Source organism: Ruditapes philippinarum, unplaced genomic scaffold (assembly GCF_026571515.1).
Source record: "Ruditapes philippinarum isolate M1 unplaced genomic scaffold, ASM2657151v2 ctg9917_1_1_1_1, whole genome shotgun sequence".
Lineage (NCBI taxonomy): Eukaryota > Metazoa > Mollusca > Bivalvia > Venerida > Veneridae > Ruditapes > Ruditapes philippinarum.
This window is the reverse complement of record NW_026853546.1, coordinates 1-12331: the sequence shown is the minus strand read 5'-3', so window position 1 is coordinate 12331 and position 12331 is coordinate 1. Positions and strand designations below refer to the sequence as shown.

General features: G+C 30.6%; 1 protein-coding gene across 1 annotated transcript; it reads left to right on the top strand.

Annotated features, from left to right (window-relative positions):
* Positions 1-319: 319 nt before the first annotated feature.
* Positions 320-11033, top strand: LOC132737166 (transmembrane protein 145-like; the record flags this gene model as incomplete). Its single annotated transcript, XM_060724417.1, is given in 4 exon segments — positions 320-506; positions 3952-4026; positions 8324-8398; positions 10843-11033. Coding segments are annotated over 4 exon segments (440 nt in total), but the record flags the coding sequence as incomplete, so codon positions are not given.
* Between the last annotated feature and the right edge of the window lie 1298 nt (positions 11034-12331).

Here is a 12331-nt window from a genome sequence, read left to right as displayed (position 1 = left end):
TAATAATACAACGTGACGTCATTTACGACGTCACGTCATAAAGTTGATTCCCAGTATTGTGCACGCTGGTATTTCACTGAAACAACGTAAGGAGCTTAAATTCAAAACAGTGAAATTATCAAATTGATTATTTCACTGTTTATAACAGTGAAATTACCAGTTTTATATCACTGATATATTTCTATAAATCACCGAAAAGCATGTAATAAAAGAGAATCATTTTATTTAGTAAGAAAGATAACTCTTGAGGTTTTATATGCAACAGCATTAACCGCACGCACCTGCTATTTTGTCTAAAAATAGAACAATGTTTTGGTAGTTGCCGAGATTCGCTATCACGTGATTAGAAAATGGCGGCTGCTTGGCACAGAATTTGAGATTGGATCTAGTTTTATTTAATTTTCGGAATGGCTCGTACACTTTTCTATGTTTTATTTACATTTTTATGTCTTGTCATAACTTCTTCTCACGGAAAATATGTGGAAGGTGAAATTAATACTTTACAGGTGTGTATTTGATAAGAAAAAAGTTACATTTCTAAATAAAGTTCAACAGTAATCAACAATTGATTGAAATCATGTGTAAAATGAATACGTCATCAGCAATATTATTTGGAAGCCTTCTTCAGTATTCATTAAATACTTTATAACTTAAATAATTACTGATAATGAATAATAAAAATGAATTTAATAATCATTTAATTGTGAATCATTATATTCAATGTATGATTTGTTAAATTGCAATAGAATTTATGATGGTATCATGCATTTAATGTTGCCTAATATTGTGTATATAAACCTAGAATAGTTTAATCATCATTATTGTCTATTTTATTGTAATCATTTTCTTAAATTTTTGATGTAAATTTGGCATTTTCATCAGATCTACTGTAATGAATTATATTGAAAATAAAATGTATCGTAGCGTATTATAATTTTATTTTCGATGGTAGCCATTTCCATCTGAATATTTTATGATCACTCAAGATTATTTTTACTGTATGTGATATTTTTATTATTGGCAAAAAACTTTAAATTTTTTACGAATATCACACAACTCAAAATTGAAGTGAGCCATATAACTATAAAATATATGTTTTGTACTCACTGACATTACTGCTCTTTTGTGTCTGTAGCATATCTTCTTATCATCTCTTTGACAAACATTGTTCAATTGTCAATTTCAAATAAAATGTTTTGTAGATCTAGACTGTATGGATAAATTAATTGAATTTCTATAGATTAAAATACTTAACAATTACAGTATATGACTAAGAGGGCTAAATCAAACATCAAAGCAACTAATTTACAAAACTTCTAAATATTGGGATATATGCATAAAAGATTAATGTTACTTATAAATATGTTTTTATGATTAATTTCAATGATATGACTTTGAATATTGTATCAATTTGAACAAAACTTATTTGCTTTTCAACAATATTATCAACTAGAAAGAGAACATGCCGAAGAAGTATAAATTACAATTATATATTTGACTAGTATATTTTGTTGTATTCGCACATTTAATTTAAGAATGTTTTTATTTGAATACCAGTAGAGGTAAAAGAACAAATAAGAGCATATTATATATACATTACACTTTCATTAAGTGTTTTCTGTGAGCTGGTGTACTAATAAGGACATTACTTTTATTGTAAGGTACACATTACAGGTCATGTGATGCCAGAACGTCAAGATAAACCCTTGTTTTGTAATCTTTTAAAAAGTGCACATGTATTATTGCAATATTAAGCATTAAGAGATTGACCTTATTTTCCCCGAGATATTTAACTATATAAGTAGATTAAAACACCTTAAAATGGTGTTAAATATGCCAAAGATTAAAGTTTTGTAAGGATAGCTTATAAAGTACATATATAAAGTTTAAAATATAAATAATAATTACATATTATATATTTATGAAATCACCTTCAAGTGTACTGTATGCAGGTTTAAACGATATGTTTGTCCCCTGAAATCAACTGAAGATTTTTTGTATCATGATAATAGCCCTTTCTAAGTACCTAAATTAAAAGAATCAAAAGTGCAAAAATCATGTTCACTAAAGCCACGTTAATTACAGCTATTGGGATTTTTTTTGTCAGGGAATGTTTTACAAATATATTTTGTTGACATATATATATTATTCATTGGCATCAAATAATAACAACAGAGACTCTTTTTGTAAAAGCTTTTTTAATAAATGACTATACTAGGGATATCACTTCTAGAAACACTGTGACTCATAGTGTTTATATTTTGAAATTGTTACACATTATGGCTTTAATAATACCCTTTAATTATTTAACAAGATACTGAAACATATACATGTATGTATAGAAAAAAGAATACTACAAATTGTCAGTTATATTTAATGTTAACATGTCCTGTTGGCAAATTTACAAACTGTACCCGGTAGTAGAGTAAATATAGATATAATTATAAAGATGAATAGTAATGAGGGATTAAATCCCACATGCTGTGCTAGGCCGCTACACTTGTTATAAAAGGTTTCAATTTAAAGCTGCACAATTTGAAGTAATGATTATCACTTCAGCTTTGTATCTAAAATCCATCCATTTCCATCAGCTTACAATGTTCTCTGTAAGATAAAATCTAGGATTATTCTTTTCAAGCATTTGTAATGTATCTCAATGATGAATAGTCCTGTCTTAACATGGTGTCTATTTACTGATAATAAGATATGATCTTAACAGGTTAAAGTTTTAAATTGATCTTTCATATTAGAAAGGAGGCCTTTTCTTATCACTCTCTTTCTATATACATGTATATTATATATTTTGTATACACAGGCACCTTGGCAGCAGTTGATAGATAGTAAATCTTGATAGAAAAAATTTGAAAAAAAAGGTTGTTTTCTTTATGTTTGAAATATTTTATGTCTATGCTGAGATATTTTGAGACTTAAAATTGCATGCCTCTAGATTCATGCTAAATTTCATGAAACTTTTTAAAATATAAAAAAAATAATAATATTGTCAAGTAAAGAAAGAAATAATTTATACATTGCAAACAGCACTTAAAATTATCTACAAAAAGTACCCCAAAAAGACTAGAAAATATACAAAATTTGGCCAAACTGTGTTACATGTAGTCACAGTGTTAAATACTGCAAAATCAGTCACTAAATGCATATAACACATAATATTTTACTTGAATTACTTTTCTTCAAATATTAGTATATGTACATTTTTCTTAAGTCAGCTTTTCTTGAATATTTTGGCTCATCTGGAGGCATGCTTTTTTTACCACCTGAAGTGCATGTTTTACTTGTGTATATATTTATATATATATATATACAAATGTAAAAACAGTCATTTTAATAGTCGGAAAATGCTATTTAACAAGGGGGAATAAACCAAGTGAAGGCAGGGCTTCCATTAAATTCTAAAATTTGGAAGTCAGAGACTGCAAAAAATTTAACACTGGAAGTCACATTATATAGGTAAAGAAGGGAAAGGGTTATAATTTGGAGCCAAAATCAGGAGTAAATGTGTTTCAAACTTCCACTTATGGAAGCCCTGGTGAAGGTCAATGCCAGGTTATCATATCATTATTGGAAACTGAGTTCTAAGTGTAAAGCTTGTACATTTGTACTTCTAAATTTTTACAATAATCTTGCAGCACATTGAGTTTACAACGGTCTATCAGTATGACTTCTACTGACACTCCGCAACCTGACAAACATTTGGTGGTATCCGTCAACAGGTCATAGTTGCCAGAGTAGAAAACAAAGTGTAAACAGATATAATTTTATTATTATGTGCATACTTTTTCAGTGGTGCATGCCTGAGTCTGGAATAATGTAACAGACCTAAGGTAGACTTAATTTCATTCAAAGGCAGGTACTTGAGTAGGTACTTAAGTAGTATGAACCACCAACTTTATCAAACTTGATTTATTGAAATTGCATGGTTATATATTTCAGGACTGGGAGTTTATAACAAGATTCTGCTTTCTGTCAGCCAAGGGCACACTCCGATTTACCTTCGAATATCCTATTGTAAGTATATACCTTCTCTACGATTTACTATGTACATGTATTAACCCATTATTTGATAGTTGTCACATGTTCAAGTTCTGTTTCAAAACAGTCCATTATCAGTATCACTATCAGTACAGGCATTTCAATGAATATTTATAAGTTGCTCAGTCTGGACAGAAGGCTTGGATGCCCAAACTGGCCTGTCTCTTTACTGATGGCAAAAGGGCTTTGCAGTCTCTCTTTCAACATTGTCAAGATTAAGGTACATGTATTGTCAGTGTGTAAGCAAAGGTTTACACTATTTGTCATATCATGTTATTCCTAAGATAGAAACAGACCTACCTTTTACCCAAATTACGTAGTAAGCTTTTGAAAACTTATCAGTGTAATTTGATATATTATGTTATTTATTGATTAGGATGTATATTAGTTTACTTTCCTAGTAAGATTAAAATCAAAGAAAAATTTACTGAACTTGATTTACGTTTTGTTTGTATAGATCTTTTTTAAGGTATGATCTGATCTGAATTAAACATGATCAGTTGTGATTTATTTATTTTTTGATAGGGGGGGGGGACTCTATAAAGTTCAAAGTTCAAATGACTACTTAAAAGCGTCAGTGGTTGAGGAAAGCCTCAGGTGTCTGTTCATGTTTAAGGCAAAAATGAAAACCTGTTTTTACAATGTAGATTTACTAAGAGCTAGATGGACAGCTTCCTGACTCACATTGGTGGGTGTGTGTGTGTGTGTTAAGGGTGGAGGGGGTGATTTGAAGTAAAACCATAACTGTTATCCTTTTGGCTGTAAACCTACAGATATTGTCAATCTTCAAACGATCTGAATGTCTTATACTTTGTTACCGCGACTAGTAAGGCAAGTGATATGCTGGTAATTTAAATAAAATAATGTAATATACTGTTGTACCATTCATTAAAAACCTGTATGGTTTACTTCAGAATCTGATACCAACAAAAGGTCACTGAATATCAAATGTGACAGGTCAATACTGCCAAACAATACATTGAGACTTAAATATTTTGCATGCAGAAACATGTACATGTAATTATCATTTGTCAATTATATTTTCTTTAACTGTTCTTTTCAGAATAAAGCTATTAATCAGATCAATAATTCCTGTTGTAACAGGATGCTCGTGGTGAATAGATATTAATATTTGTTAGAAAGAAGAAAGGAGTCATTATTGACATAAATATAAAATAGCAATAATCTATGAATAATTTACTGAAGTTAGTTTAAGGAATGCAGTATCTGATGATAGCTATATGTGATGGTGTTTAATTTACTTACTAACAAGAAAATTAAACTTTTGCTTTCTATAGGGGGAAATGGTTTCTCCTCTTTTCTTTCCTCAAACCAGCCCCCTCCCCGACAGTCACACCCTCTCCCAGGCACCAACACCCCCTCCCCGGCACCAATGCTCCCCTTCCCGGTGTGGGATGAAGGATGATAGATCCCTACACTGACCTTTTATTTGAATAACAATAGATTTAACCACAAACAATAACATGTGTCCTTTTGTTTAAAAATACTGGTACATGAAGGTTGTGGTATAATTCTTATTGAAATCCACTCATCTTATAATTAAAACTACACAGATTAGGGCCAATTTAGGGGCTTCTAGGGATCAATGCATCACCCTAAAGACTTGATTGTTTTTGTGCAATTGACTTGTTTGATTTTGAATTGGAACAGTTACTGTTCATTGTTAATAATAAAGATTTCATTATCAATGTGTGACAACTGCACAAATATGCAAGTTTGCTGGAGTCTGTACTGATGGCATAGGCTGCATGTCTTTTACCACCTCGGCCATTCAAAATGTTTAACTTACAGATCTAACTTGAGAAATAGTAGGAAAATGAGAAATTGAGAAATAATAGAAAAATTAGAAATACATGTAATAGGAAAATGAGAAATACCAGGAAAATGAGAAATGATCGTTATAAAGCTTGTTTGTATTGATCTCTTGGTATAAATACATGACCACAATAATCTGTTATTTGATTTATTTGTCATTATTTATTTAACCAGAAATACTTTAGGCAAATAGAGCTTCATTCTTAATTAGTTGTTGTAAAAATAGACAATATACAATCATGTGAAACAATTTTTATTTCATTTTAGTATTAAGTTTCTAATTTGCAAAATTTCAGAGAATGAGATGTTCTTCTCTCAAAAATTTTAATTTAAGTGGTTATTGGCTGACTAACCTTGTTGATAATGGTCAGTTCCGAAAATAGAAGCTGGACTGGTCCATTAAATAAATTCAGCAAGATAAAGGTTAACTCTTTTACAGCATGCAGCAAAATTATTACAGACCAAGTATGCCCACAGTATAGCGCCAGGCAAACCTGTATATCTGTTCCATTTGACCAGGCTCTAACATGTTGGTTGCTCTCAAACTACTTGTTCAAAGCAGTGACCTAGAGGTTAAGGTGTTTGCCTCTCAACCCATGGATTATAGGTTCAAGTTCTACTGGGGTCACGACCAATTGTTTCTTCATATGATACCATTTCTGGTTTAAGTTCCAGGAAGTAGACACAGGAGTTGTTCGAATAAGTTTCATGCTTTCATAATAATGGAACAAAAATAAATATTTTTAAACTATTTAAAATTCAAAGAACCGCAAGCCAAACCTTTAGCCTACTAGAGGTAACTGATTCTACCCATGTGATCAGTACAGACAAAGAACGTCTGATCATTGTCTGCACTGTTCGCTATTCAGCTTGTACTTTTTAGAAATTTTCCCTAAAAAAAGATGAATAGTTTGTCCTGATTAAAAGATTGACAAGTCTATATATATAATAAGATATTGAGCATGGTGAGGGTTCAACAAATTTAGCAGGTAAATGCATTGTTTATTAATCTGTAGGTTTACAGGGCTTCCACACTATGATTAAGTTCCAAAATTTGGATGTCAGAGACTGAAAAATGTCTGACATTGGAAGTCACATTATATAGGTAAAGAAAGAAAAGCATTAAAGTTTGTAAGCAGGAGTAAAAGACTCCCAAACTTCCGCTTATGGATGCCCATGGGTTTATATAAAGCTGTTTAAGATTTGTTGGTTGGAAGAAGTTAAAAGTTACAAACAGATATAAATCTAGAGTGTTGGCAAATATCATGTGACATTATTAAAACGGCACTTTGTTATCGAAAAAATCAACATAATTCTTTCTATTTGATATTTGCACACGAAGGTCTTGTTTGCATTTATCTCAAAAGGTTCTCTCAAAAACATTTTTTACCATGCTGTCCTTGTTAAAATAAATACTTTATCATACTTATGCCAAATTAAGTTACCTTTTTATGGGGGGGGGGGGGAGTGTGGGGGGGGGTCATTTTGTTGGAAGTTAATATCTCAACACATTGATTGCGATTTATTGGCCCTCATTTATTATGATATATTGGCCGAATATCACCTCTTAATAGTTTTATAGGTTTTAAACCTAGATTGTTGAATTACAATTTGGCAAGCATTGGTCAAACTAAAATAATGTACAACATGGCTTTATTTAACAAGCCAGCCATGTGCAAAAAATTATAACGGATTAATCTGCGACAAGATTAACTCACTTCTCTGTGTTACAGGAAAGCTAAATCCTTACAAATTACGCTTTAAATTATGCTACCTTATAATACAACTAAGGTTTGTTTAACCCTAGTATTTAATTTTGAAATTGACCTTAATTACTGACTGATTTAGTTTATTAAACTAGCCTTAAATTACTTGTCTCTGTCTGCTGTTTGGTTTGAACTCATTTAGGATCAGATTCTATTATTTGTGAAAGTTTACCAAAATTTCTTTTTGGTTTGACTTGCCTTTTTAGATTGCTACAAAAAACAAAATAAAAAAACAAGCAGTTTGTGACATGACCAGTGGTGGTCACAACTGCATGTTAATATTTAATTTTAAGGTCTTTGTAGCCAAGTGGTTAAGGTAGCTGACTTTGGTTTCCTTGCCTCTCAGGGTTTGAACCCCATCCAGGGACTCTTCCATGTAAGAGAGCTTTTTTAAAGAGAGTTTTCAAAAAAAAAAATTAAGCTTCTTACTCAATCCGTAAAATTTATTTTACATACTTTATTATGTAAATGAAATCATTACCAGTAAATAATGTCTTAACTAAGAGAGCTTTTCCATTATAAGCCACAATGGAAGTTTGTTGGTTCTTCATTGCTTGTGTGTTCTTTTGTATCTGAAATAATGTACATTTCAGGAGCAATGAAAGTAACAACTTGGTTAAAATAATTAAATATATACACATATGATATATTATTATATAATTAAATTTCAGACATATGGACCACAACATATATTGCTGTACTATGACACGCCGGACCAGTGGGATGCTGTTTACAAGTCAGACAAGGTATAAAACAACAACTTTTATCCATGACTTTTCAATGTTTAAGCTGCATGCCTCCAGATGAGCTGAAATATTTCAAGAAAATCAAACTTAAGAAAAATATACTAAGATTTTAAGAAATGCATGATTCAAGCAATAATTTACATGTTTATGTGTGTAACTTTCTTACATTTCTAGTTAAACTTAATTTTCATATGTTTTATATTATGATCTAATTAAATTTAAGTACATGTATTTTTGAATTTAATCTTCTGGTATCAGAAGACTTTTAGGACAGCTACTCAGTTGTCCTATTTGAAAGTTCAGCACTCTTGTAATGGGTCAATTAATGAGTGCTTTTTTTTAACCTTTTCCCTTATATAAGCGTATCGCCAAGAAAATTTTGGACTTGTGAGAGGCTTTAAATGACCCCAGGTCGATCATAAGATAACGTGTAACCAACGCCAAAAAGCCTTTGACTCTATCTCAATCCCTTGAGAAGTTGCAGCACTTTGAAATAAATTTTGATGGAAAAAATCGAGGCAAAAAAGTGATTTTTGGCAATTTTGAGATGTCCCCTCGTTGCCATGGTAACAGGAAATTTAAGACTGAGCATGTCGTTACAAAGGCAATGGTCCAGTCAACATTTGTGCCAAGTTTGATTAGTATTGAAGCATTTTTCATAGTTTCATAGCAGTTTGAACTTGTGAGAGGAGGCTTTTCAGTGAAAATGGCCATTTTTCACAATATGCTCATGGGGGAAAGGGTTAAACAAGACTAAATAAATTCAAATACAATACTTCGAGTATTGTATAATACATATGAATAAATTATTGAGAAGATACAACATTTAGCAAGAATCTGCATGGCTGTTTGCCAAAATATTCTTTAAACAGGAAAAAAACCAAAGTTTACTGAATCATTATATAATAATCTATTAATAGATATTGATTTAAAGAGACATTTCTAAAAACTGAATTTAATTATACATTATTTCAAATTTTATCAGATGAGCCCCTTAGTTCCAATACTTTAAGTGTTGAGGATAAAATAATGCTTGAACTAGTGCTGGAGAGATGTTACATTTTCCATTTATAAACTCTAGTGAACAGATCAAACCAAATATGGAAATTTTACATTTTTACTATTGTTACCACTGCCTCTTTTTTCAGATTTTTATTTCATAATCACTACCTTTAAAACTAGACTTTAGTTACAGGTACTTAATAATGTCAATTGACCAATATTATTGCCAGTTTTTCACCTTTTGTCCTGTATTGGCGTACTGCCCTTACACAGTGTAAGTCTATTGGAAATGGTGTAAAGAAAATATTATTATAAATTTTTAAAGAATGAAAGATCAATAAGAATTTATTGTACTTTATGTAAGAGAGCTGTAGTTTATATTTAGTAACAAAAATGAGATACGCTTCATGGTTTTATGTAAGGGCATTTATAGTGTTATAATATTAATGACAGCTTAAATGAGGTTTAAAACGTAGCATAACATGTGAATTGTCAATTATTATAGAGTTATTAAATTTAGTTATTAAATAACTATTTTAATCAATGTGCCAAAGAAAGACGTAAAAATGATTAAGCAAATATATTTTAAGGAAGTTTTCAGTAGTTTCAACTGCCAAGTTATAAGAAATAAATTTATACTTTTGAACAGTTTTTATTTGCTTATATTTCTATATGAAAACTCCCAAAAACGTCCTTAACTCAGATAGTTATGTAACATGCCAGATCCTGATAAGTTGTTTTTGAGCTTTTGATGGTTTTTAAAAATGAAACATGTATTTAGATTATATGGTACAATAATTTTCCTTAAGAAAGAGTATAATCAACTGTGTTTACCATTCAGCCTGTTGTTTTGTCAGTCCTTTACTTTTTATAAAGAAATGATGGAGTCAAAGTGGTAAGCAAAGCAAGGGTAGCATAAGACTCATGATATGTTTCCTAATATATTTTTAAACATACCAGTATCAAAAGATTAATTCATTGAAAGGGAAAAAACCTGTATCATTAAAGCGACCATCTGCTTTACTAAAGGTTAAATATGTTATTTTTAGATAAATTGTTTTATATAATTTGAAATTAAAAGAATTAAAGTGGAAAATGAAATTTGCCGATGATAAAATACATAAACAATTAGGAAATACATTGATACCTGTAATTTAATGGTCCACTATCAAAATATAAAATTAGTATAGTGGACAATTTGTTTCCCAGCCTTCTGTTTTTAGAAATGACTGTCATTGACACTTTATATATAGCTCTCGGGACGCTGGTTTGAAGAAAGCTTTACAGTAATGTGATGCACTTTTCGAAAATTACTGAAATACTTACTTTGAAACAACACTGTTCATTGTTTATCAAACAGAAAATAAAACCTGAAGACAACTTTAAGTGAAATGTTATAGATGATATAAAATATTTTGTTATAATATAATTATTCTCTACAGACGTGCAGACAGAAATTGGCTGTTCTGGATGTAAACAATAATCAGATTATAAATCTGACAACATCGTATGGTCTTTCCGGATGCACCATTAACAATGCCGGCATGTATAATTGTGTTGGTGGCCGTATATTTCGGTCGTCACGTGAACGCTGGTGGTTTATTGCCGTCAGCCATTGTGACCGAGACCCCTCCGATGTAAGGGTCAACAAGTGCTCTTTGTCTCTATGTCTTGTTCTAACAGCGTTTGTGTGGATGTGATTGCTTTATAACATTTTTGGTAAAAGTTCAAATTATCTCTACCGACTGAATCAATACAATGCCTAACTGCCTGTTAATTACATGTACTATGCATTTTTTTATCGTAATTTTGCATTTCATTTTTTTTTTACTTTAACAATATGTTATAAATTTTATCTTATCTCAAAGGAATACAATGACAAAATTGCCCAGAAAATAAAAAAGTTATTTTGGTCTTTTGATAAAGCTTTGGCAATGACTTGACAAAGAAAAATAAATACATTGTAATCATTTTTACAATTGAATTCTTTTAAAGTAAAACATGCTAAAAATAAAAGTAATGTTAAAGATTAAAAACTATTTGTAGAAAGCCCTTTATCTTACTTTAATGACTTTAAGCTGTTGTAATTCTGTATTTTTTTCTGTTCAGGGGAGATAATTTGAAAATAAAAGCCATAAAGAGTTATTTACCTTCACTTCATTTGAATTTACAAAGGCAGATTATGTTAAACTGCACTGATATGGTGTTCTAACTTACTGCCTAACAAATTTCACATAAAATCCCCATATTTCACAACATTAACAGATTATGTTTTTCATTATTTTTCAGTACAATGTAGTCTGTTTTGTTCATGGAATCATAATTTTAAGAATTATTATTTGAATACTTAAACCTTTTGTTGACTTATTTCCTTAGTCATGTACAGGGAAGTTGAAGCCTCTTTCCAACAGTCAAAGGATTGAGATAACTACAGCAAATGTTCTGTCTGGTTGTGTGACCAAAAAAATAGGTGATAGATGGAAATATTATTGCCAGGGCGGAAGAACATTTAGGTCTGCCCGCGAGCGCTGGTGGTACGTTGCTGTTAGCAGATGTGACAACAATTCTAGCGATGTAAGACATCATGACCTTGACCCTGATTCTAGAAATTCTGACCTTGTAGACATAGGTTAGCTCCCCTTCCATAATCACCCTAGAACATGTATTCTTCATTCAGAACTTACAAAATGACCTTTCCGGTACGAAAATATAGTATATACACATATAAAATAACACAGTTTTAAAAGAAAGTTTTAAAAGGGAAAGAGTTATGGTTATTGTGAAAAATTCAAATGTAGTAAAAAATCTGTTTATTTGACAATATTACATAATATATGTTCACAAAATGGTTACGTTTTACTAAATTAAGATACTGTAGATATTTTATTGTATGTGTTGAATTTCATTTACTTGGAAGTATTTAAAAAAATT